This window comes from Petaurus breviceps, unplaced genomic scaffold, assembly GCF_028583685.1.
Source record: "Petaurus breviceps papuanus isolate PSGF00001 unplaced genomic scaffold, PetGlider_PUasm1.0 180, whole genome shotgun sequence".
NCBI lineage: Eukaryota > Metazoa > Chordata > Mammalia > Diprotodontia > Petauridae > Petaurus > Petaurus breviceps.
The window spans coordinates 5,957,233-5,984,631 of record NW_027185782.1 but is presented as its reverse complement, the minus strand read 5'-3'; the positions used below and the strand labels follow the sequence as shown (position 1 = coordinate 5,984,631).

At 42.9% G+C, this 27,399-nt stretch overlaps 1 protein-coding gene across 4 annotated transcripts in view; it reads left to right on the top strand.

Annotated features, from left to right (window-relative positions):
* The window catches only part of SLC1A6 (solute carrier family 1 member 6), a 23,542-nt gene extending 1,174 nt beyond the window's left edge, over positions 1 to 22,368 (top strand). The window contains exons 2-11 of one of the 4 annotated variants that reach the window (XM_069086930.1): positions 2,501 to 2,587; positions 3,504 to 3,772; positions 4,104 to 4,241; positions 5,535 to 5,739; positions 9,814 to 9,856; positions 10,205 to 10,548; positions 18,278 to 18,511; positions 20,108 to 20,302; positions 21,440 to 21,574; positions 22,005 to 22,368. In XM_069086930.1, coding sequence (XP_068943031.1) covers positions 3,565 to 3,772; positions 4,104 to 4,241; positions 5,535 to 5,739; positions 9,814 to 9,856; positions 10,205 to 10,548; positions 18,278 to 18,511; positions 20,108 to 20,302; positions 21,440 to 21,574; positions 22,005 to 22,197 — 1,695 coding nt within the window. In that variant the 5' untranslated portion in view covers positions 2,501 to 2,587; positions 3,504 to 3,564 and the 3' untranslated portion in view covers positions 22,198 to 22,368. Of the gene's footprint in view, positions 1 to 2,500; positions 2,588 to 3,481; positions 3,773 to 4,103; positions 4,242 to 5,534; positions 5,740 to 9,813; positions 9,857 to 10,204; positions 10,549 to 18,277; positions 18,512 to 20,107; positions 20,303 to 21,439; positions 21,575 to 22,004 lie in introns of all 4 variants that reach the window. The other 3 variants (XM_069086929.1, XM_069086928.1, XM_069086927.1) reach the window with 3 other exon arrangements.
* The last annotated feature ends 5,031 nt before the right edge of the window (positions 22,369 to 27,399 follow it).

Genomic DNA, 27,399 nt, shown 5'->3' with positions numbered 1-27,399 from the left:
TCTATCTATCTATCTATCTATCTATCTATCTATCTATCTATCTATCTATCTATCTATCTATCTATCTATCTATCTATCTATCTATCTATCTATCTAATCATCTGTCTGCTTGTCTGCCTGCCTGCCTACCTACCTACCTGTCCTTATCTCCGTGTCCCTCTTTCCAGTTGTGTCCCTATTCCTGTTTCTGTCTCTGGGTCCCCCCATCTCTCTGTCCATGTTCCCATCTTTTTGTCCCTACCTGCATCTCTGTGTCCTTATCCCCATGTTCATGTCCCCATCTTTCTAGTCTTGTATCCATTTATATGTCCTCATCTCCGTCTCTCTGCACAATGCCCTTGTGTATGGGGTCCTAACTCTGTGGCCCCATTCCTACCCCCCATTTCTGTGTCCTGGTCTTTCCTTCTTGTCCACAACCTCCTTTCTATGTCCTTATCTTCATGTCCATGCCTCTGTCTCTCCAGTCATATTCATGTCTCCATGACTCTATTCCCATTTTGGTGTCCATCTATGTCTCTTGTCTCTATCTCAGTATTTATGTCCTTAACTCCATATCTATATTCCTCCTTTGCTTTTCCATCCCAAAGTCCATGGTTCTTATCTCTGCCTTCATGTCCCTGTCTCTTTGTCCATGCCCCTATCCTGATGTCCCTATCCATCCCTGCCTCTGTTTCTCTTCTCTGTGCACATTTGCCTGTGCCTCGGGCTCTCTATTTGAAGGGGCCCATAGAGGGCAGCAATCTTAAATAGTTGATATTGCCAGTGGCTAAAGGGGTTGGATGCCTGAGGGCTGGGGGGGAGGGGATGTACCAGAAAGTATATGTGAGGGAGAGAGTGAATTTAGAATGCCTTAGGGGCCTCAAGGACTGACCAGATCTGCATATCCCAATCCCAAGAGACTTTATTCTGGGGATTTAGACCTGAATTTAGAGATCCCTCAATCCGATCCTCTCAATTTACATATAAAGAAACTAAAGCTTGGAGAGGGAAAGTGAATTGCCCAAGGTCACACAGGTGCAAATTGCCGAGCTGGAAGTGAAAGTGATATCCACATTATATCATAATGGACTTTCTGTTTCCTGGACCCAAACGCCAGGCTTCCCAGCTGATAAAGAGAAAACCCCTCCCCCAGAGGAAAGTGGACCTTAAGAAAAGGAGCCTTTGGGAAGGTTTGGGTGTGTGTGAGATGGAGCCGGAAAGACCTAATGTGTTTGCTCTTTCAGGGTCTTCCTCCGTCCCATTAGTAGACTGTAACTTTTCCTCTCCTTTCTCCAATTTCCTTGGATTTCTCCCAGCTCTCTCACCTTAAGCTTCTCACCTTCGCTGTTCCTTAAAAGTTAAAGATCTGTCATTTCATAGGAATGGGAAATGCTTTTACTAATGTACATTGTAAACTGTCTATAACTTAGGAGACAAAAAATTAAGCCATCTTAGAGAATTTTTTGAGACTTAGAAAGATTAAGCAATTTGCTCACAACTACACAGCTAGAGAATGTTAGAGGTGGGGTTCAGAAACTCCAGTTTCCCAGATTATAAATTTAGCATTTTGCTGTGCCATCCCACCCAACAGAGCAAGTTGACAAAATATCTTAATAGAGAGAAAATGGGTGGCTACTCATGTGGGAGTCATTTGAGCTGTGAAGTCAGCTCGTGGACTAGTTGGAACAAAAGTCAGAATCAATATGAATTAGAATAATGGATAAAAATGAAAAAATACTACTTATAATTATAGTAGCTTTAAGGCCCCAATTTAAGTAAGTGGTTGACCCACTGAAATAGAAAATAACCATAAGTAAAGACACTGGTTCTATCACTATTTCCTAGAGAATAAGGTACCCAGCAGTTACCACCACAGGAGAAAGTCAAAGGAAGCATACAACTAACAAGAAATGTTTGATCTACTTGGCAAGCCCAGAGACATGGTAGCCGTGAGCAGAAGAGACTTAAGAATATCAACTTCTTTAAAAAATGCCATTGTAGAGGAGAATGTGAGAAGATTGTGCAAGAATATCTCACCAGACAACAAAATCCATTTGAGGGGAGAATTAATTTGTAAAGAGCTTGATGTGAGGCCCAATTAAGAGCTTTTGTAGACATAATGGGAAGAACAACCAGTGTACTTGAAATAAAACAGATCTGTAGGCATTTTGAGGGTGGTTCAGTGGCATTACCAACACCTACAGAAAGGCTACATTTGGACTCCGCAACCCTTAGTTCCTGATGCATTGACTCAGGAACTAGCAGGAAGTAGCCTGAAGTAGCAATGGCACTTGGGATTCATAGCATCATGGAAAGAGAACTGACTTTGGAGTCGGGATCATGGGTTTGAATTTTGACTCTGCTTTTTAATACCCTTGGGCAAGTCACCTCACCTTCTCCAGATCCCAGTTTTCTCATTTATAAAATGAGAAGCCTGGACTGGATGACTTTGAAGGTCTTTTTCCAGCTCCAAAGCCTATATTCCTAGTATGAAATTAGTCTTTTCTATTCATCTTTTCAGATGACCATGTGAGTTCCTGTTCCAAGTTCAAATGAGAGAGAGAGGATGGAATATTCTTTCAAGCAATCCTTAACTGCAAGATAATTGGTGGGCAGGGGCATCACTTGATAGAATGAAAGACTTATGGTCCATAGAAAAAGCAGAGAATGTGAATACCCTTCAACCAACAGTATCCCCCCAAGAAAGTTTAGAAAGGGGGATATTGACAGTAACCTAATTTCTTTGCAATTGACAATAGGAAAACACCAACCAGAAAAGAGGTGCCCAATAGAAGGGCAACAGCTTTGGGTTTATTCAGTTAATATTATGCAAGTATGGCCATCAGAGCCAGAATAGAAAGGCCAAGAGAAGAGGGTATGTGTCAGGTGGAGAGCAGCCACCTATGTGATCCAATTGGTATCGAATTCTCATGAGTACCTACCAGAAGCAGTCAGCCTAGAGCAGAGGTTCTTAACCTGGAGTCAGTGAACTTATTTTTTAAAAAAATATTTTGATAATTGTATTTCAATGTAATTGGTTTTCTTTGTAATCCTATATATCTTATTTTATTTATTCAAAAACATGATTCTGAGAAAGCATCCACAGGTTTCCATAGACTAACAAAGGGGTCCATGATAGAAAAAGGTTATGAATCCGTGTCCTAGAGTTCTCCTTGCTAGCACCAGAGACTCTTCTGATGCAGGTGATAACATCACCATTTCCATACACATTTCTCACCTTGAAAAAGGAGAGCCCTATGTGATTCCAGGCTCATACAGAACTCTATGAAGCTAGCTGCTGCGTCTCACTGTTGTAGCTACTCCTAACTCAACCTTGCAAATTGAGTCTTAGTCTAGAGTTTCTCAAAGGTTCCTGCACCCTTCTGTGCACCTCACATCTTTATGTGGAGGAGCTTAATGTACTTCTTTGCATGTTGTCCCTTCTGTTCTCATTTTTTTCCCCATTCTCTCCACCTCCTTACCTTTGCTGCCCTCCTTTCAGTCCCTTGGTCTTTTCTCCTCAGAGCTGGGGCTCCGTGCGCTTTCCTTCCAAAGTCTCTACAGGCCTGAGCACTGGTTCTAAGGATGAGTAGCCACGCCAATAGCCTTTTCCTGAGAGAAGGTGTTTCCCAACGCCTTGGGGGTCAGACTTGGCTACAGGGGTTTCAGGATTCCATGCAACAGCGTGCTGCCCGAACCCGGCTACAAATTCAGACTATGAACCGGGAGCGAGTGTTCCGGTTCCTACGAAGAAATGCCTTCATCCTTCTCACAGTCAGTGCTGTGGTGATAGGTAAGCATGGAGTAGTAAGTAGAGACACTTTTGGCAGGGGAGTGGGTGTGTATTGGATGGATGGTCCTTTAGAACACAGTCTGTGTTGATGGGGCTTGGGGAGCAGTTCAGGATGGGCCATGGTTGTGAACTCTCAAAAACAGACAATCTCTGTGCCCTCATCATACACATAGGGATTTCTGAAGAGATATTGTCTAGGGCTCTCCTGTTGATTGACTTCAGCTTGGTTAATTTCCTTTAAGCAGAGCACCCTACAGATACCTCTCAGCTTCTTATCTAGGCGACCTGCAGTCCCTCACCACTTGTTTCCTGCTTTTTTCTTGGCCCTTAGGGATTAGCCTTGCCTTTGCCCTGCGTCCTTATCAGCTGACCTATCGCCAGATTAAATACTTCTCTTTTCCTGGAGAGCTGCTGATGAGGATGTTGCAAATGTTGGTGTTGCCCCTCATTGTCTCTAGCCTAATCACAGGTAAGAACTCCCTAGAAACATTCCCTTTCCAGCATCCCAAACCTGTGGATATTGTCTTGGCATCTAACTGCATGCATATACCCACTACCTTGGCCCAGATCCTTGAATCCAGTCATCGATGACCTAGAATGAGACCATAACCCAACTCAGAGCCATTATTCTGGCTAGGGACTCAAGCTTTTTTGTTCAAATCTTGACCCACACCAACTACTCAGGACAACTTGGCCTTACTCTTCCATGGAAGAATCCAATCCCTGTTCCCTTTGGCTCTAAGGAGTCTCCTCCTTTTATTCTTTTTCTTCCCACCTCTTCTCACTAGTGAGGTTGTGAGAACATGTATGGGCCAGATTTTTTTTCCTTTTGGAAGGATGTTAGACTTTGGGGATGCAGCCATGATATGAGGGCAAGAAGACAGAGTCAGAGGAATGTTGGTGGGGGGAATAACGGGAATCAAAATGTAGCTTTCAGATGGAGGCAGTCAATGGTGGCCTATATGGGGTGGTTTATATGTGTATATCTGCTGAGAATTTGTGAAAACTGAATTGGTCCTATGAGATTGGGATAGGAATAAGAATGGCCAAAGAATATATACACATGATTCCCATACGATTTTAGAGTAGGGCGCTAGAGAATACCAGTCTAGGGCTCTCCTTATTAGGGGTTAATTCTGAACTCCAGAAAATTCAGCTCTCAGGCTCCCTATGATGAAGATAGATTTGTGCCCCTAAGTAACCTGATGAATGACCATATGGTGAGTTGTTTTTCTGTAAGGTCATCCATGAAGTGGCTCCTAAAACTGCCCATTATGTCTAGGACAGAGAGAAAGTTGGAGCATGATCTGCTCTGCTTTTTGTGCCAGAAGAAAATACCTACTTCCTAGAGCCAGGAGTACCAAGGCATACTTTGGGCAACAGGAGAGCTGGGAAGTCTAGGGATAGTAGGGGAAGAAATGGTGATGGAGAAGTGGAGGGCTGTGCAGTAATGATAGGGATAGGTAAATGTGGGAGAACCAGTGGAAAAGGGATATACCTAGAGGGCAGGTGAGGACTGGTTAGGAATGAGGAAAGCCAATGAAGCAGGGATGGAGTGGGGATTGAGGAGTACAGGGAGATTTGAACGGGGGTAGAAATGGAGTTGTTGGGATAGGGCGGGGAGACAGGTGAGGGGAGAGAGTCAGGGAAAGATTGGTACTAATGGTGGGTAGACTAAGGGGAAGTAAGGTAGGTGACAGATAAAGGAATTGATAGGTTAGAAAGGGTGGATCAAAGGGCTGAATTGTGTGACTTCTCCCAGGTATGGCATCTCTGGACAACAAGGCTTCAGGGAGGATGGGGATGCGGGCTGCTGTTTACTACATGGTGACAACAGTCATTGCAGTCTTCATTGGCATCCTCATGGTTACTATCATCCACCCTGGGAAAGGATCCAAGGAAGGGCTGCACCGAGAGGGCCGCATTGAATCTATTCCTACAGCTGATGCCTTCATGGACCTCGTCAGGTTAGTGTTCTTTACTCCTGCAGATCCAGAAACACTCCTCTCCCTGTCTCTGGACATCAGCAGGTATGTATCTCTTTCCTGCTTCCTTCATTGCCAGTTGACTACACACCTTGGGGCACTGGTCTCCATGTTGTCCCTTGCGTTTCCTTATTTCATAAGAGAGTAATTTCTTGTACTGTAAATAACTTGAGGGCAGTTACTAAGTCTTATGTTTCTTAGCTGTTATTGTTGTTTGTCCTTCACTCTCGAAAAGGACCATAACATCAGGAAGGTGATGCCATGACTTGCAAGAGAATTGGATTTAAGTGAAGGAGGGCTGTGCTAAGTCACCAGCTTTGCTTCCTTCTCCAGAGCCATCTGGGTCCAGTGGCAAGATACAGATCAGGACGATGGGAGATGGCCCCCATGCTCCTCAGCACCAAGTATAGGGCTGAACACATGAAAGTGTTCCATAAATACTTTCTGCTTAATTGATAGTTTGATTCTACTCTTTTTGTGACTCTGAGCATGTGACTTCCCCTCTCTGAGTCTTAATTTCCTCATTTCTAAGATAGGATAATAATGGGTTCACTACATATCTCACTGGGAGACCAATTCATTTTTGGATGTCTCTATTAATGTTTTCCCTCATATTGTGATGAAATCTGTCTCTCTTCAACTAACTCTAAATTCTACTCCTGAGACAAGAGTAAGTTCTATAGCAGTTTTTCAGATATGTAAAGAAAGCTATCATATCCAGCCCCACCCTACCCCACTACACCTCAAGGTAAAAGACTTTGTGGGATGGAGCATCAGACTAGAATGTAGCTGTGGGAAGTTAAAAATAGTAGAATAGGGAAAAAGAAAGGTCTACTGTCCAACAACTCACTTGTTGTTTTTTTTTACAGGGGGGAAATATGTTGTGATTTTCCCAATGTTGCAAAAGTAGTTAACGGTAATCTCAGACCTAGAACCCAAATCTCACAAGTTCTCTGTAGAAATTATGTCAATGGATCTGGGATTTTGTCAGTGTGGATACTCTCTCCATCACTGTAGATCCTAAGTCATCCATACCTTCTCATCTTGTATGATTCTTGTCCTTATTTTCCCTTAAATCCACCACAGGTCTACCCATCATGCTAGGGTGCTCCCTCTAGGTTGCTTGACATTACATGTATATCAACAAAAATTGTTGACTATCAGTTAGATATCCTTTGCTTTGGGTCCAAAAGACTGTAAGCTCCTTGAGAGCATGACTATTTTATTTTTTGTCTTTTTTTGTATCCCCAGGACCTAATACACTTCCTGACACATAGTAGACATTTAATAAATGCTTGTTGACTAGTTAACTGGCTGGCATGAGCATCATATCTTCTTATGACATTCTTTACAATGCACTTCCTGCGAAATTCTTCATGAAATTGATACATAATACATCCATGAGGATGCATCCTCATGGGTGTATCAAATTTTTGACTACCATGTAGTCAAAAAGGCCCTATGTCAAAAGGCCCTATGGGTGACTTACATCTTTAGTTTTTATATACTACAGTGTTAAATCAATCAAAGCTATGTAACATCACTGGAAGAATTTTTTAAAATGAGCTTTGTTTCCTGAAGGGATATGCAGTTATTAAAAGCATTACATAAAATCTCCCTAAAGCAATCCATCTTGTTTTCTTCCTTTTGTTCAGCAATATGCCTGGCTCATTGTCCATTTATGGTGACTGTCCAAAGTCTATATTTCAATAGATCATCTCTGTGGGTTGTACGTCTATTTGCATATCATACTCTGGACAACAGCCATTCTTTATCCACTTGGTTTTTCCTGTGTAAATAGTTAGGGAATTGACATTTAGAGTTAGACGGAATCTGAACAATATCTAATGTAATCTTTTCATTTTACATATGGGGAAACTGGGAAACTACAGCAGTGAAATTATTTAGCTCAAGCTTACACAGGTAGTAAGTAGTAGAATCAGGATTTGGACCCAGTTTTTCTGGCTCTAAAAGCAGATCCTGTCCTCAAGGAGCTTACAACTGAGTCTCTGAGTAGTTAAATGACATGCTCATGGTCTCACCACTAGTGAGTGGTAGAACTTGAACTTTAAATCCAGATATTTTGACTCTTTTATTTTGTTTGTTTTTAAAATGTTTATTGATACTTAAAAACTATTTCTATCACTTATCAATCCCCTATCCCCCAACCCATAGAACCCTCCATCAGAACAAAGAAGTCTTCTGGCTATTTATGTACTGTGCCTTATTGACTTTATCCTTTGAATTAATATAGAGGTGGATACATACATACATACATGCATGTATGCATACATACATATATACACACACGTATTGAGATGAAGGTGAGAGCTGCTTGTAAAGGATTGTTGTGAAGAAAGGAAAGATGATAGAAGAATGAACTGGAAAGATCCTGTCAAGGACATCTGTTGGAGGGAGTTGGAGAATAAATGAGCTGTTTAAATAGCCAAGTTGCTGCTATTTAGGCTCCATTGTGTGACTGGAGAACATGATCCTCACAGGTCAGACAGGGCCACAGCTAACAATTTTGGCATTGGGATAAGCATCATGAAGTGCCCTCAAATCAGCTTTTAAAGACAAATTCATTTGAAGGGGAGAAGAGAGAGATGCAGTAATACCACCCAGTGGGGGTGGGGAACAGGTATGAGCTAGTTCATGAAGGAGCTCACCCAGGCTTCCATATTTCTTTTACAGTAACTTCCTATTTAATTATTCTTGCTAACTAGGTGCTAAACACACCTACACTGCTGATGAAATGCAGAGGATAATAGCATCTCACCTCAGTCTTACAATAGCTGTGTGGTCAGGGCTGCTGGATTCTTGCCCTTTCACAGCTCAAGGAATGTAGACAATGGAGGTGACTCAAGGTTGGTTGTTAGCATGTGTGGTCAGGGAAGGGTGTGTGTGTGTGTGTGTGTGTGTGTGTGTGGGCGCGCGGGCGCGGGCACGCTTGCACGCGCGCTTGTGGATGTGGGTGGATGCACATGAATCTTGGTGGTCCTAGTAGTGAGATAACTATTGAAATAGCTCACCAGTGATGCCAATGTGCTTTTCATGTGGTCAAGGAGAATTAGGACTTAGATGAGACCATTGGTTTTGGTACTAAAGATGCCACTAGTAACCTTGGGAAGAATAGCTTCAGTAGAATGGGGGATTGAAAGTACAGAGTTTTAAGAAGTGGGGTGGAGAAGTAAAGACAGTGGGTTAGACTTCTGATTCAGATACAACAGTACAAAGAAGGAGATGGATTTTAATTGGCTCACAAAGGAGCAATATGGAAGTAAAACTTTTTTTGTTTCCATTTCTGCCCCTTACCCCACCCCCATACAGCACATGGGGGGACTAAGTGTTTTTGAAAACAGAAGGAAAGGAGACCATTTTGAAGGAGAAATGGAGGCTGCTCTTGAGAGAAGAGGTAAATATTCAGATTAAAGTCTTTTGATGATGAGGACCAAGGTGTGTTCTAATAGGTGAGTGTTTGACATGGGGTGAAGAGGTAGGTTGGTGTATCTATGACCTTGAGGAATCAAGTCATTGAGATTTTTGAGGGGTCATCAAGCTTCCATGCAGGGATCTGAGGATAAGTACAGGAGATGAAGAGGAGGAGAGGTAGAAGGTATCAGTCAAAGAAATGGCAAATAAATGATTGGTGGGGAAGGATGAGATTTTAATTGATTCTGCTTTCTCTCCATCCCTGTTGGTTCAACTGGAAGCAGGAAGGCTTGGTGAAAGAGCACTAGACTTGGAATAAGAAGTCTTGGGTTAGAAATTTTGTTCTACCAGCTAAGTGACTTGGGTCAGTAATTGTCTGAGTTTCAGTTTTCTCACCTCTGAAATGAAGGGATTGGACTGGGTGATAGTTAAGGTCTCCGCCAACTGGAATGTTCTGTGTTCTAAGGCACTTTCAGCCATAATAATCTACTTTCTGCAGTTTCTTCCAGTTGTGCTTTTGAATGTTCTTTGTGGAAAGGTCCTATCCACCTGTTTAATGTTTTTTGGTCATACACATATTACATGTTTTAGTCTTACTGTCTTCCCACCCTTGGTTCTTTGCAGGAATATGTTCCCACCCAATCTTGTGGAAGCCTGCTTTAAACAGGTGAGGGAGGAGGGTCAAGGTTTTGTTTCTGAGGATAAGGGGTGGTGGAAGCATGGTGTTCAGGGGACTCAGGGATGGGAGGGAAGGAGAGAGGTCCTTCTAAGCATTGGGCAGTGGGCCCTAGGAAGGGCTTGTGTAGGTGAACATGCCCTTCTATTAATGAGATGTCCAAGCTAAGATCTAGAGAGGGTTTCATGTGCCAGGACCTCTCAGAGGTAACAAAGTTTGAAGCTCTGGATTGAGGGAATATTGAAACTTCACAGAAGCTTAAAGTTAGAAAAGACCACAGAAGACATTTAGTTTAACTTGTTCTTGTTGGTGGGTGGGGCTTGATCTTTCTGATTTCAGTTCAAGACACAGTACAGCACCAGGGTGGTGACCAGGACTGTCATGAAGATGGAAAACAGGACAGGACTGGGTATCTCCCCTTCACCTCTTTCTTTAATGGACAACGGTACTAGTGTCTTGGACAATGTTACTCGTGCCCTTGGCACCCTACAGGAGGTAATGAGTTTTGAGGAGACTGTGCCTGTGCCTGGCTCAGCTAGTGGCATCAACGCTCTGGGCTTGGTGGTATTCTCAGTCAGTTTTGGCCTGGTCACTGGCAGCATGAAACAAAAGGGCCATGCCCTGAAGGTATTCTTCAACAGCCTCAATGAAGCCATTATGAGACTTGTTGGTGTCATTATCTGGTGAGTGAAGAAGGATAGGTCTATGCTTAGAGTTTGAGATGGAAGGGCTTAGGGCTCAGAACTGGATGGGAAGGATTGAAGGTGCTAAAAGGGGTGTTGCTGACAATCAGTCAATTAATACACATTTATCAAGTGCCTACTGTGTGGTAGGCATTGTGCTAAGGCTGGGGATACAAAAAGAGAAAATAGCCCTTGCCTTCAAGAAGCTTGCAATCTAATTGGGGAGACAACCCAAAACAGATATATTCAAAGCAAGTTACGGACAAGATTAACAGGAAATAATTAACATAGGGAAGGCACTAGAATTAAGAGGGACTGGGGAAGGTTTCCTGCAGAAAGTAAAATTTTAGTCAAGACTTAAAGGAAGTCAGGGAAGTCGGTAGGTAGAGGTGAGGAGGGAGAACATTCCAGGTACGGAGGACAGCCAAAGAAAATGCCTGAAAATGAAAGATGGAGTATCTTGTTCATGGAACAGCCAGGAGGCCAGTGTCACTGGATTGAAGAGCACATGTTGGAGAGCAAGTATAAGAAGCCTGGAAAGGTAGGAGGGGGGCTAGATTATGAAAGAATTTGAACACCAAACAGACTAAAACCAAGCAGAGAGGAGAGTCACAAGCTGATGGGGTGGGGAGACAACCAGGGAGAAGGGACTTAAATTGGATGTAGGGAAACTAGTTATGGAGAAGAACCATAAGCTGGAGATGTGTCAGGAGAGTCATGGAGATGTATGATTCAGAGTAGAAGAGGGTTGTGGGAGGAGGGAAGGATAAAGTTGGTAGGATGGAAATTAAGGGAGGGAAAAGACTGAATGGGAGCTAGTGAGCTTCATTCCCTGGAGATATAGTCCCAGTATTTTTCATGTTGAAGTGAAGACCATGGGACCTGAGGGCTTTGGGGAGTGAATGAATAGAATAGACTTGAAGCTTGTACATTGTAGGGCAAGTTATCAGGCAGTCTCTCTAAATGTCCACAGACAGTTTAGGAGGCTCCTGAAGTCATGAGAAAAACATTAAGAGTCCTTGAAAACATAGTCATAGAGTGCCTCTCCAGGAGCCATCTTGGCTCATTGAATCCAAGGTTTATAATGTGAATAGAATGATCCTATAATAGTTGACAAAATTATCAAAATTGGCTGATACTTTCATCTCACATTAAGTTTTGTCTCCTTCCCAGCTTCATGTGACTTGAAAAAATATAGACTTGCTTTATATGAATATATTTACAGAATGGAATCAAAATGTAAAAGATACAAAATAGAATGGAATTTACTACAGGAGAAACAGTATTTCATTGGAAGTCAAAGGACCTGGGTTCAAATCCTAACTCTTCCATTCTGCCACTACCTCTGTGACCTTGGTTAATCTCTCTGAGTCTCAGTTTCCTTGTCTGTAAAATGAGGAGGTTGGACTAGATGACTGCTAAAGTTCTTTCTAGCTATAAGTCTATATTCGTCTCCTCTAACCATACACCCAAATACGAGACATCATTTGGTGTAGGTGTGTATGGGCAGAACTAGAGAGCCTTGGCCTCGGGATCAGGAAATTTGGGTTCAGATCTTGCCTCTATTCCATAATTACCAGCTGTATGATTATTGACAAATCCCTTAAACTTCCAAAGATTTAATTCCCTCCTCTGTAATGAGGAGAAAATGAGGATAATGCTTGCCCCATCAGCACGCTCAGAATTGTTGCCAGGACTTAGTAAAAAGTGAAACCTATCATTACTGCACTTTAAAAAATTTGATTCAAGAGTTTCGCTGATTTAGGCAATTTTCTCTGTGCTTAGCCCTCACCACATGTGTACACATTAGACAAAAGCAAGCAGCATTGTGTATTAGGGGAAAAAATTAATTTAGAGTCAGGGGATCTGGGTACAAATTTTTTTTAGTAACACTATCCATGCCACTTTGGGAAAATCCCTTACCTTCTATATACCTCTGTTTCTCTATCTGTAAGAAGAGGAAATTGGATTAGATGATCTTTTCTAGCTATAAACATGAGAAGGGAAAACATGAAAGACCAAGCAGTTCCTTGAGCTGTGATTGGAAATATCTACTAGAAATGCAATTTCTCTATGGGACACTAGATGGTGCCTTGAGACCAAGTTACTATCTGGGAGATGCTCTAAAGTAAACAGCATATTTATGCTGCTTGATTTCCTCACCTGCATCTCTGGACAAGGTGTGGGGGGCACCCTTAGTCTTCCAGGGACTGTCTAGGTTCTATCTTGGCTCAATGAACACATGATTTAAAATGTAAAGAAAATTGTAATACAATATTTCATCAATTTTTCTTTTTTTTATCAAATGCTTTATTAACTTCTATTTTACATCATTCATTTCCACAAGATTTTGAGTTACAAATCTTCTCCCCGTTATTCCCCTACCCAACACCCCAAAATAGTGATCCCACTGGATATCCCCTCCTCCAATCTGCTCTCTCCCATATCTTCTCCCATACCCCCTCCGAATTTCCAGTAGGGCACGGTGGATATCTATGCCCCAGTGCCTGTATATCTTATTTCCCAGTTACATGTAAAATAATATTAATAATAGTATATATAAACATTTGATTTTAAAACTTTGAATTCCAGATTCATTCCCTTCCTCCCTTGTCATGCACTCTTACTGGGAAGATAAGCAATTCAGTACGGGTTGTACACATGTAGCTATGCAAAACATTTCCATAGTGCATATATTGTAAAAGACTGACTATATTTCCCTCCACCCTATCCCACCCCCGACTTGTTCTATTCTCTACTTTGATCCTGTCTCTTTTCAAAAGTGGGTGCTTCCAACTTCCCTCCCCCCCAGCCTGTCCTCCCTTCCATAGGGTGAGATACCCTATTTAATGTGTATGTCATTCCCTCCGTAAGCCAAATTCAATGAGAATAAGGTTGACCCTTTTGTCTTCCTGTTCTTCCCCTCCATTGTAACCATTTTCCCTTACCTCTTCTATATGAGATAGTTTACCCCATTCTGTCTCTCCCCATCTCCTCTCATTATATTCCTCTCTCACCTATTAATTTCACCTTTTAAGTATCATCCCTTCCTGTTAAATTGGTCCTGTGCCCTCTATCTATGTATACCTGTACACATATATACACACACTCACATATGTATTCATATGCCCATATACCCTCCTGTATAGACATATATATGTATGCATATGTGTGTGTGTATACATTTCTATTCCCTTCAACTATTCTCATGCTGAGAAAAGTTTCACAAGTTACAATTAACATTTTTCTTTCTTTTTCTTTTCTTTTCTTTTCTTTTCTTTTCTTTTCTTTTCTTTTCTTTTCTTTTCTTTTCTTTTCTTTTCTTTTCTTTTCTTTTCTTTTCTTTTCTTTTCTTTTCTTTTCTTTTCTTTTCTTTTCTTTTCTTTTCTCTTTTTGCCTTTTGGAGGGTAATTGGGGTTAAGTAACTTGCCCAAGGTTACACGGCTAGTATTTTTGTGTGGGTGCTAAGTGTCTCAGGCCGGAACTGAACTCAGGTCCTCCCGACTCCAAGGCTGGTGCTTTACTCACTGCCCCACCTAGCCACCCAATTAACATTTTCCTATGTAGGGATGTAAATAGTTCAACTTTGATAAGTTCCTTATGATTTCTTTTCCCTCTTCACCTTCTCATGCTTCTCTTGCTTCTTGTATCTGAATGTCAAATTTTCTATTCAACTCTGTTTTTTTTCATCAAAAATGCTTGAAAGTCCTCTATTCCACTGAATGATCATATTTTCCCCTGAAACATGATACTCAGTTTTGCTGGGTAGATGATTCTTGGTTTTAATTCCAGCTCCTTTGACCTCTGCAATATCATATTCCAAGCCCTTCAATCCTTCAGTGTAGAAGCTGCCAGATCCTGTGTTATCCTGATTGTGTTTCCACAATATTAAAATTGTTTCTTCCTGGCTGCTTGTAATATTTTCTCCTTGATCTGGGAATTCTGGAATGTGGCTATAATTACTAGGGGTTTTCTTTTTGGGATCTTTTTCAGGAGGTGATTGGTGGATTCTTTCAACCTCTATTTTGCCCTCTGGTTCTGAAATATCAGGGCAATTTTCTTTGAAAATTTCTTGAAGGATGATTTCTAGGTTCTTTTTCTGATCATGGCTTTCAGATTGTCTAATAAATTTTAAATGATCTCTCCTGGATCTATTTTCCAGGTCAGTGATTTTTCCCAATGAGATATTTCACATTGCCTTCTATTTTTTCATTTGTTTGGATCTGTTTAATAGTATCTTGGTTTCTCATAAAGTCACTAGCTTCCATTTGCTCAAATCTAATTCTAAAGGAATGATTTTCTTCAGTGTGCCTTTGAGATTCTTTTTCCATCTGGCAAATTCAGCTTTTTAAGGCATTCTTCTCCTCAATGGTTTTTTGAGTCTATTTTGCCATTTGAGTTAGTCTATTTTTTAAGGTGTTATTTTCTTCAGTCAGGTTGTTGACTCTCATTTCATAATTTTCTTGCATTGTTCTCATTTCTCTTTCCAATTTTTCCTCCACTTCTCTTATTTGGTTTTCAAAATCCTTCTTAAGGTCCTCTATGGCTTGTAACCAGCTCGTATTTTTCTTGGAAGCTTTTGGTGCAGGAGTTCTGACTTCACTGTCTTCCTTCTGTTCCATGCTTTGATTATTTTTTGTTCCCAAAATAGGAGTGTAAAGTTGGGTTGCTCTGCTTACTTTTCTTCCTTTGCTTGCTCATGTTGCCACTTGATTACTTGACTTTTTAGCTTTTTTACCACGGTAGGACTCTGCTACCAGTCATGGGAGCTTTGCCCCAATTGCTAGGGTTTTCTCAGCTGCTGAAGGTGCTAGTTGGGTGCCCTCTCTGAAGCCTCCACATGCTCTGGCAAGCTGGTCACACACCCCAGGACCTCTACCCTAGACTGCACCTAGATCCAAGCAGGTTAAAGCAAGAGCGATTACCCCCAGACTGGTCCCTTGGTCCCCCTACAATCTGCAGGCCAAGAGTTCTGAAGCAGCCATGTGGTGGCGGCTGCATGGCCACCACACCTCAGCTGCTTCTTGCCCCGAGGGCAAAGGTCAACTGCACTCTCGAACTACTGGATCCCAAAGTCCACACTGCACTGACCTCTCACTTTGTACTTAGCATCTATATGTTGATAATTCTGGAAACCGCCACAGCTGCTGGTGATCTGAAGTCCCTCTAGCTGACAGCTGGTCAGGCCTGCCCTGGGGCTAAAACTTCTGGCTCATGCAGGGCTGGGGTCAACTCACAGAGCGCTATGCTGGTCACTTCCTGCCACCCTGTTGGGCTGTCCTCAGCAGGAGGTTAGCTTCTCTGTGTCATTTTATGGGTTCTGTAGCTCCAAATTTTGTTCAGAGTCACCTTTTATGTGAATTGGAGGAGGTGGAAGCCAGAGCCCCGCAGAAGTGCTGTTTCTACTCTGCCATCTTGACTCCACTCCCCCTCCCCCCATCAATTTTTCAAAATTGGCTCATATTCCCATCTTCCATTAAGGTTCTTATCTCTTACTTAACTTTATATGACCTAAAGAAATACATGTTTGTATTATAGAGTACATTTACTGAAAGGAATAAAAATTGGAAGGAGACATTATTAAAACTCCAGACCAAATATCTCACTGTGGTAAAGATCTGAACCTCCTCTCCCTTACCCTCTCCCCTGTCACCCTCATTCCTTTGCTTCCTCAGGATTATATTCCTGCCCTCCACTTTCATATCAAATGGGAGAAGGAGGGAATCCTTTTGCCAGCCAACTCCTTATCCTTCTTAGCTGCTTGCCAAGTCAGCATCCTCTGCCCCCAGGAGTTCCTAAAAAACTTCCATAAACTCAAGTGGCAATCTCTGCCCAAGATGTATCTTCAGCTGGCTCACTGTGTGCCCTCATCTTGGTTTCAACTACTGTGCCCTAATCAATTGGTCAAGCCACCACCATTTGTCCCACTGCAAGCTCAGGGCCCAAAGTGTCTGGCATTCTCGGTCCACTTGGCAATTGAGCCATCTACTCCCTTCATTTTACCCCATGCAATGTGAGATGACCTTTCAGAAACTCCAGCAGGTAATTTGATTAGGTCTTATGTTCCTGGCAATTTGCTTCCAGACCCATGAAATTCTTTTTTACCCTAGCAGTTGCAGGGGGATGTTCAGGGTGGTAGAACCCAAGCTATTTCGAATTTAGCTTACATTGACAAATGCTTCAGTATTCTCCTTCTGTACAAATGCACTCATTTCATGAGATTTGCAACAGGAAGGGACTTTAACTTTCATCTTGTCCAGTGGTTCTTCACCTTTTTTACTTGTCATGGACCTCACTGGCAGTCTGGTGAAGACTAATATTCCTTTGGTTTGTTGCCCACATTCATAATGGAAGGGAATGCTAAATTTAAGTTGGAGGTTGGTGCAAAGAGGTGTTCCCTGTCTTTCCTCAAGTTCATGGTCCCATTTCATGGACCCCAGGTTAAGAATAACTGGTCCAGTTCAGCCTTCTCACCTTCCAAATGGGGAAATAACAAGAATTAATAATAATAACAATGAGCATTTTACAGAGCTTTAAGGTTGGCAAAGAACTTCACAAATATTCTCTTCCATAAAATGAGAGGCTTGGGCATAATGGTCCCCAGGGTCTCTTCCAGCTCTAAATATATGATCCCATTTCCCTTTCTCCCTTTTCTTAACTAGCAAAAGTCCCAGCATTGTTTCACAGAAGAGCCCTAGAGCCCCAACCAAGGAAGCTGGTTGAATGAGTAGGGACAGCCTACAGAGCCTGAGGGTACCCTTATTCTCACAACAATCCTGGGAGATGATTGCTATTATTATCTCCATTTTGCAGATAAAGAAACTGAGTCAAACAGAGGTTAAGTGACTTGCCCATGGTCACACTGCTAGTAAATGTCTGAGATGGGATTTGAACTCAGGTCTTCCTGACCTGAGATCCAATGTTCTATCTACTGCTCCATCAGATAGAGGAACTGACTTGCCCAAGGCCAGAGAGGTAGCAGAGCTGGAGTTTGGACATAAGTTTTCTGGCCCCAGAGCCAGTAATCTCTTCATTATACTATGTTGCCTCCTTTATTAAGGAGAAATCTAGGCCAGACACAAGATGATACAGTGGAAGGAACACGGGACTTGAAGCAAGAGGGTTTGAGTCTTGACTTCATCTCTTCCTAGGTGTGTGACCTTGGGGGATTATACCAGGAGTCTGGTGGGAGCAGTACTGGTCTGAGAGAGAGTGGGCGTGACTAGGCAGGGCCAAGAAGAATGGGAGAAAAGGTCAAGGGGAAAGGTAGAGGGAACCAGTCTCTCACTCTCTTTGTTCCTATAGCAGAGAATGGGCAGTATGAGTTGGGTGCTTCTGAAGACTGAGCCTAGCTTGAGGCAGTCAGGAGGGGAGATGCTGCAGTCACCCATTTGGATGACCATCCTGTGCCATGGGATCAACAATGACTGCCCAAGGTTTAGCCCAAACCTTTTAGCCCCAGAGATTGTACAGCTCTCCCTCCACTTGTAGAGTAGAGGAGGAGGGAAGGAAGGAGGGTAATGGATACAATGGGCCTGAGATGGCAGAGGTCCAGACCTGGGTAAAGATGGCTATAGGAGAATAACTACAGGAATAAGTGCCTTGGCTTTGCATCCTGGGGAGCTGGACTAACAAACTTGGAAGCAGTTTCTCAAAAAAGAAGACTTGGCTTTGGCTAGGGGTGAAACCAGGGAGCTCTCTGACACATATACTTTGGTCCGGGACCCAGGTATGCTCCTGTGGGCATCCTCTTCCTCATTGCTGGGAAGATCCTAGAGATGGAGGACACAGCTGTGGTTGGAGGACAGCTGGGCATGTACACACTGACTGTCATCGTGGGCCTGCTCATCCATGCTGGAGGTGTGCTGCCACTCCTCTACTTCCTCATCACACACAAGAATCCCTTCCCCTTCATCGCTGGTATGCTGCAGGCCCTCATCACAGCCATGGGCACCTCTTCCAGGTACTGACTCCCCAGCCGTGGGCCCCTATACTAAAATAGCATCATCACACGTGTGTGTGTTTATGTGTGTGTGTGTGTGTGTGTGTGTGTGTGTGTGTGTGTGTAGTACTTTAAGGATTATAAAGCACTTTCTTGACAATATCTGCAAGACTATTATTATGTTCATTTTTACAGATGAGGAAACTGAGGGTCAGAGAAATTCATTGACTTGCTCAAGGTCATAGTTAGCTAAATATCAGAGTGGGAATTTGAACCCATGTTTCCTGATTCCAAGTCCAACACTCATTCTGCTATCTTCCCCTTCATCTCTTTGCCACCTGATCCCTTCTTCTTCCCCTGCTCCTTATCTGGTTATTCAGAAACCAACACCTGTTTTCCTCCCATTACTCCCTTACATGCATCTCAGAGTGCAAGAGCTATTTTTAAAAGTTTTATTTACAAGGAAAATCTCCCCTCAAGTCCTCCTGTGATGCCTCACTGTGGTATGGTGGTGACCACATCCTCACCCCTCTGGCAGGTCTATGTATTAGGGAATCAGTCTAGTGAAGGCTAGAGAAGTCCATTGCCAGAAGGTTGACCTCAGGAGGATGGATTATGATGGCATATGTTTGGCCATAGCTACTCATGAATTTTGTGTAGTAGAGATAAGAAGAAATATTACAAATAGGGGAAGTAATACAGGGTTTGTATCACCTCAGAACCCCAAGTTCATAGGACATGACATCCAGGGTCCCCGTTTTTCAGAATTTGTCCAAAAACTTGAGTTCAATGGACTCACGGGCTTCGTAGGGGACAAATACCATGTGGATCATAGCCATAGGACTGCATAGACTCAAATCTTGTCTTTGCTGCTGATTGCTGTGTGACCTTGGGAAAGTCTCTTCCTCTGCCAAGGCCTCAGTTTTCCCACTTGCAAAATGAGTGTGGACCCAAAGATTCTTAGGGTTCTTTCCACTTCCAATATTCTGAGATTTTAGGATTATATGATCCCGCTAGGGAGTCAATCACCTATGGGATTGGGGTACCTAAATTCCCACTGGGTTAGAGTAGTCTATTATCTCTCACGATCCTCTTTCCATTCTTCAACTACACTCTGGAGTTCTCAGACTCTCTCACTGCCCCTCCCTAAGTCTGTCCTCTCCAGACAGCCATTACCCCACTCTTTGCTCAAGGACCCTGATCCTAAGAACAGCTAAAAGAATTTTGTTGACTTGATGAGATAATATGTGTTATTCTGTCCAATAATACATCATCCTTTATATTGAGGCCTTCCAGAGCCAAAGGCATGAGAGATATGGGGATCTGGGGCCTCATAAAGTAATGAGAGAGATATTTCTGGGGTGTGGAAGGCCTCTATGGCACCTCTTCATCCACAGCACACTGGTGACTTCCTGTTTCACCTGCACAAAGGCCACCCTGTTGGCCCCCAAATTATTCCCATCATTTACAAACTGAGCCTATAAGATTAACAAAGGGTTTTCTCAAAGCCAGAGGGCCTGGGCTTTTAGTCTCTTCTTGGCCCATGGCCCTCCAAGGCATTCTGTGGTCCCTCCTTGGAGGTGCCCATGAAATGCTCCTGGAGTCCTATCTCCCCAGCTCAGCAACTCTGCCCATCACCTTCCGATGCTTGGAGGAGAACCTTGGCGTGGATAGACGCATCACCAGGTTTGTGCTGCCTGTGGGGGCAACCATCAACATGGATGGCACTGCCCTCTATGAAGCCTTGGCAGCCATCTTCATAGCCCAAGTCAACAATTATGAACTCAACCTGGGACAGATCACCACCATCAGGTGAGTGCTACCATTGGTGTTGTGTTTGACATGAGGGAGAGGCTTCCCTAAGGGGTTGAGGGTAAGGGTGAAGAACAGGAAATGGATGGAGCTGTGAGAAGGGAGAAAGTCTTTACTAACTGATAGTGGTAGGGGATGGGGTGGAATTGAGGTTGGACTGAGTAATGGAAAAGTGGAGAGAAGATTGATTGAGTGATAGGATATTGAGGGGATGAGATTGAGAAAAGATTCACTGCTTTGGGGTGGTGGTTAAAGAAGTGAGCGATAGGAAGCCCAGAGGTGAGCAGTGTTGCGAAAATGACTAGTAGCGACCCAGCACTTTAGGATGGGCCTTATAAAGTCTTCCCCTGCATCTTGCTAGGATTGGGATTGTCTAGGATCTTTGCAATTTCAGGAGTCAATATGGTTAATTCTTAGATTCTGTGTGACTGCTTTCCACTCCTGTGAGACTGATTCATAAACCAGATGCCATAAGATTAATTTGCACTGAGAAATAAAGAAACCAGGGTAGGCTGAGCAGAATGCTCATATTAACTGCTCAGGGAATTCCTTCACAGTGCCAAATCTCAGGATCTCAGCACTGGAAGGGACATTAGAAGGCATCAACATAGGGCAACCTTTGGCCCAATGCTGAGTCCTCTTCTCCAACTACCTTGACGGGTGGTCATCTGGCGTCGGCTTAAATTCCTCCAGTGACTGGCAGCACACTGCCTCAGGAGACAGTCTGCTTCCACTTGGTAGACAGCTCCAGTTCTTAGAAAACTCTTCTTTACCTTGACCTGAATTTGGCCTCCCTGTAACTTAAATCTATTGCTCACACTTTTTTTTTTCTATTGGAGGCAAAGCTGAGTCAGTCCAAAATCTTTCACATCATAATTATCTTTCTGCCATGATAGTGATCTTGCTTGGGGACAAATTAGATTAGATGCCCTCTAAAGTTCTGCCCAGATCTGAGATTCTATGACATCATAAGCAGTTTTCACCAAGGGAAGAGGACTCTCCAATGCACACAATGGGTGATCAGTGAATCTTTTTTTCGCTTCTGGTGCAATCTGTTGTTTTCAGAAAACTGACCTCTCTCCACCCCCTCTGCTTTCTCTCCTCCTGTATCCCCTCGTACCTGTCTCCATTTGGCAGCATCACAGCCACAGCTGCCAGCATAGGGGCTGCGGGCATTCCCCAGGCTGGCCTCGTCACCATGGTCATTGTGCTTACATCAGTCGGGCTCCCAACTGAGGACATCACACTCATCATAGCTGTGGACTGGTTCTTGTAAGTATATGCCAGGGGTGGCATCCACTGCCCTCCTGACTGTTGTCTTTCTCTCAAGGAGTCTCTTGGTCCCATTTCACCAAGGACATGGAATGTCAGGGTTGGAAAAGACCTTCAAACTTAGAATGTGGAATGTCAGAACTTGACATTAGAGTCATTAGGGAAGGAAATTGAGACTCAAAGAGGGGTAACCACTTGCTCAAGATTACACAGTGATTTGGGATATCCAGCTTCTATTCTTAGCTCAACAACTACATAATTGATTTTTTCCATATTCCTAGCTGTGTAATACTCCCTATAAATGCTCTTACAGGACGGGCAACCTAGATTTGTCCCTCTGCCTCCTCCCAACTATTGCTATCTCTTCAGACCCCGTATCCTTTCCCAGTCTATGGGTTTTCCCATCAATTTCCTCCTCTTTTCCTCCCAGGGACCGCCTCCGAACTACCACTAATGTTCTGGGGGACTCAGTAGGTGCTGCCATCATTGAACATCTGTCTCGGAAGGAGCTGGAGCTGCAAGATGCGGAGTTGAGCCTTCCAAGCCTTGGAAAGTCTTATCAGCTCATCGCCCAGGAGAAGGGAGCCAATAGAGCTCGGGGAGGCAATGAAAGCAACATGTGAATGACTGATGGGTCTCCCAGGGTAGAGCCAGAGTCAAACTGCCCATAGCTGGAGGAGCTAGAGACCCATGTCAGAGGGGTTCCTGGCCCATCTGGCTTTGAGCCCAAAGGAACCAACTGCTTGGCCCTATGTGGATCCTTTAGAAGAAAAAAAATGAAAGTTTATACAAGGTTTCAGTTCCTGCTCAGTGTGTTGGGAGTTAACCTTCATAGTCTGGGCACATGGGATTATATGGATATGATTAAGAAACAGAGCCCATTTTAGGATCTCCCAGGATGGGGGAGGGAGGGAGCTTTCCCTGTCCAAATATTTTTTGGGGAGTAGAAGGGGAAGAGAAAAGTCTCTGTCCCTATGATGTTGAAGGGGGGAGGGGAGGAGAAACCCTTGTGCCAGTGTCCCCAGGGAGGAAAGAGAATGAGTTAGAAGACCTCTTGGGAGGCAAGGAGCAGGAGGGGAAGAGGGACTATGTAGCAGCAGTCTCTGGTCCAGGGTTCCTTAAGAAAGGAAGGAGAGTGATGGGAGAGAATTACATGAGGAATGGTCTTTGTCTTTCTGTTTGTGGACCCAGGCCTTCTACTGATACAAACTCTCCTCCACCTAGCCTTGGTCCCAAGTAAATCTCCCCTGTCCACCTCCCCATGTGTTCTTTTCTTCACTCCCTATTATCTATATAGCCTTCAAATGTAAGGTGAAGGTCTCCAACAAGGCACACTTGGTCATAGGTTAAATTCTGTGTCCCTTCCTTGTGCTTCCTGCCACAGACCATAAAGACTCCTCTGTGGGCTTTCACAGCATCTCAAAATTGAAGCCATCCAACCCAACCTGTACTTGAAAAGAATTCTCTCTTCTATCCCGTAACTTCTAGCTCCTTCCTCTGACTCCCGTCCCTCCCAAGTTTCTCAGAATTTTCAGTAAAGAAAAGGATCTTTGGGGAGAAGAAGGAGTCTTGGGGTTATAGTTTCAGGGGAAATAGAATACAGGATCACAGATTTAGAAGTGGAAGGGATATTAGAGGACACCTGGTCCAAACTCCACATGTAAAGGTATGAGTAGTGATCCTCTTTATAGAAACACCTTCCTTCCATGGACCCTACAAGCAGACAGGCTACTGGGCAGAGCTAGGATAACTACTCAGAGCCAACACATGGTTGTTTGAGCTCCAAGTCTTCTGGCTTCCAGACCTCTTGCAAATGTGAAAATACTGAATCCCAGCCTGTTAGTGCCCAGGCTTCATCCTGTCTTGTTTGATTAGATCATTGGTTTTCAAATTGCGAGAACTTTTCAGGGGGTCTATTTTCATAATAATACAAAAACACTTAAATTTCTAATTTGATGAAAATTTATGGTATAACTCACCCAAACTAAATCCTAAAGATTTTTAAGATTATCAATAATTTGAAGTGTGCAAAAGGTTCTTGAGGCCCAAAAGCTCAAGAATCACTGGTCTAGGCGTTAACTTGACTCTTGGCATATTATAACTTTCTAAAACTCCTGTCCCATTAAGATTCTTATCTCCTTCCCAGCTTTATGCGACACAAAAGATTACACATTCACAGCATAGGGCAGAGTGCATTTACTGAACAGTACCAGAAAGAAAAAACATGACATTAAAACTCTTCCACTCCTGGAAAATGGCTGTGTTGGTAAGGCCTGAAGTCTACACATTTGTGCCCAGTCCCATTCTGTAGCCCATTCTGGCTATCACTTTCATAGAAGTACTTTTCAGCACCCCATTTTTAAATTCCATGGAGGAAGGGAGAATGAAAGGAATTGTCACACTAGTCTTCACTCCTGCTTCCAAAAGTAAGCAACCAGAGGATCCAAGGTTAAGAATCATCTTGGTATTCTCCCAGAGAGTTTATCACTTCTTTCAATCCTATGCCTCCTACTTCCCCTTCAGCATGCTGCCATATGCATTCTCTTGCTGGGTCTTTCTTGGTGTGTTGACCAGACAAACAACCATGGCAGTTCAAAAGCTGGTAGCTCTGATTCAAGGGCTGGATGACTTCTCCCCTCCTCCTGAAGCAAGTTCCATTTTGTTGTCCATCATTTCCAAAGAGCAGAGATAGAATCATAAATTTAGAGCTGGAAAGAATTTCAAAGGCCATCTAGTCCAATTTTGTCACCTTACAGGCAAGGAAACCAAGACCCACAGAGGTCAAGTGACTTGCCAAAGAGAGCAGAGGTTGTAAATGATTATCAGAGTTGGGATTTGAACCCAGGTCCTCTGACTCAAGAGGTAGGGATCTTTCCAGTGCACTACACTGTTCCTTTGTGTTAAATGCCCCTCTGCTTCTGCAACTGCATTAATGGTAAAACTCAAGCAATGTGACTTGGGCTCATGGCATTTCTGAATCTCTCTGGTACCTAGAGATGGCAAAATATTTGCAGGGGAGGGAACCACAATGGTTTCAAAATCCAGGTTACATACATATAAGAAAACTGTGGCCCAGAGATGTTAAGGTCATATAGGTAGTAAAGATCTGAATGCTACATCTTGTCCTCCATCTACTGCACCTATTTGCTGACTCCTGGAACATTTGCTAATGACAACAGCAGCAGCAACAGCAACAATAGCTAGCATTTATATAGTTCTTTAAAGTTTTCAAAGTACTCTATAAATGTTATCTCATTTGATCTTCACAATGACCCTAGGAGGGAGGTGCTATCATGATCCTCATTTTACATTTGAGGAAACTGAGGCAGATAGAAGTTAAGTGGCTTGCCTAGGGTCACACAGCTAATATGTGATTGAGGTCAAATTTGAAGTCATGTCTTTCATTTTCTAGGTCTACTACCCTATCCACTGAACTCAAGTTCTCACCCAGAAACCAGGGAACTCAATTCATTTCAACAGACATTGTGTACCTGCCATGGGCAAAGCCCTATACTAGGCACTAAGGAAATACATAAATTTTTTAAATTTATTTTTAAAATATTTTATTTTTACTTTTTGGAGGGGTGAAGGTAGGGCAATTGGGGTTGAGTGACAAGGTCACATGGTTAGTTGTGTGTGTGTGTGTGTGTGTGTGTGTGTGTGTGTGTGTTAAGTGTCTGAGGCTGTATTTGAACTCAGGTCCTCCTGACTTCAGGGCCAGTGCTCTATTCACTGTGCCACCTAGCCACCCCAGGAAATACATAAATTTTAAAAATAAAAACGATATAGTCAATACAGGTAGAGAATGAGGGACAGGGTATGCAGCACACATGACAGAGAAGTTATACTAATACACAAAAAATAAAACAAAGCTGTGGGATAAACACAATTTAGATTCTAGGAAGGCACATTTGATACAATACCTCATTATGTTTTTTAGACAATATAGCAAAATGTGAATCAGATGATACATAATTACGTGGAGCGAGAAATTAGACTTGAGTACGCTAATGGTTCGACGGTCAGCAGGAGGTCTCTGTGGGATTGTCCCAGCGATCTTTGATGGGCTCTAGATCATTTAACATTTTTATCAGTGATTTGGATAAAGTAGATCAAATTTGCAGATGACATAAAATTGGAAAGGACAGGAAAAAAATTATGTGATAGAGTTGGGATGCAAGAAAGATTTTTACAACTGAGGGCACTGGGCTTAATCTACTATGATGAGATTCAACAGGCATAAATATAAAACCTTACAAGATAGGTCAGACAACAATTATTATGAAAGACCTGTGGGGTTGATGGACTGCAAATTCAGCAGTATGATATGGTGACTGCCAAGGCTGATAAAATCTTGGGCTACATTAAGAGAGACATAAGTTCTAAGTGTAAGACTTCATCAGGAGTTTTGTGTCCCATTCTGGATCCCATGGTTCCCGAAAAAAACATTGACAAGTTGGAGAGCAGGCAGAGGAGGACAAGCAGGATGGAGAAAAGTTTTGAATTCATTTCACATGAAAGAACTGGGGATGTTTTGCCCGGAGAAGATGGGGAACATCATGGGGACCATAACGGCTGCCTTCAAGTATTTGAATGACTGTCATATGGAAGAAAGGTTAGATTTCTTCTGTTTGGCCTCAGAAGGAAGAACCAGGGGCCATCTGGGGAAATGGGCAGAGGTTGCAAAGAGACACATTTGGTTTCGATGTTAGAAAAAAATTACTTCTAATTAGAACTGTCCAATAGTTGAATGGAATGCTTCAGGACATTTACTCTACATTGAAATCTTTAGGCAGAGAAGGAATAACTATTAGCTATGTTATAGGAGGGATAATTCTAGGTCTTTAAGGTCCTTTCCAATGCTGAAATTCTCTGATCCGGAGTGGACAGTATCATCAATAGAGCAGAAAGGGAGAGGTAACAAGTTTAGGTACAAAAGCCTGGACAATGACCACAATGAGGAGACAGGAGCAGAAATAGGAGGAAGAAGAAAAGGAGATAGAGAAGGATCAGCCAGGGATATAAAAGAACCAGATGATTATTGCTACAAAAGGAGAGCGGCATGGGGTGGCTAGGTGGCGCAGTGAATAGAGCACCAGCCCTGGAGTCAGGAGGACCTGAGCTCAAATCCAGCCCCAGACACTTGACACACTTATTAGCCCTGTGACTTTGGGCAAGTCACTTAATCTCAATTGCCCTCCAAAAAGCAAAAAAAAAAAAAAAAAAAAAAGAAGAAGAAGAAGAAAAAGCAAAAAAAGAAAAATAAAGGAGAGAGGCATGGCTAAGAGTGAAGACTGATTAAGGATAATGAAAGCTGAGAAAAGATCATTGGATCTGATGACATTGGACAGAGTAATTTCATTAGAATGATAAAGATCAAAGGTAGATTGTAAAGGCATAGGGAGTTAGTGAATGGGTGGTGAGGAAATGGAAATTTCTTTTTCGAGAAGTTTGACAGTAGTTAGATTGAGGGGTAGCCAGGCCAGGAGATTCCTATTGGGTAGTAGAGATTTGAACACATTTATATGCAGAGATCAAATAGTCAATAGAGTTGTGGAGACTAAAGAAGAGAGGAGGGTTAATAGAAAATGACCCAGAGAAGAAGGCAATGAATTAAATCAAGGGTACAGACAGAAGATCTAGTCTTGGGAAGCAAAAGGGATACTTCTTCACCTGAGACAGAATGGAAGGAAAGAAAGGGTCAAGGACTGGATGTTTTGAGATGTGGAGGAGGAGAATTGAGGATGGTCACTTCAGATCGTCTTGGTGAAGAAACAGGCCAGGTCAATTGTCATGACTGAAATTCAACAAAAGTAGACTGAGGC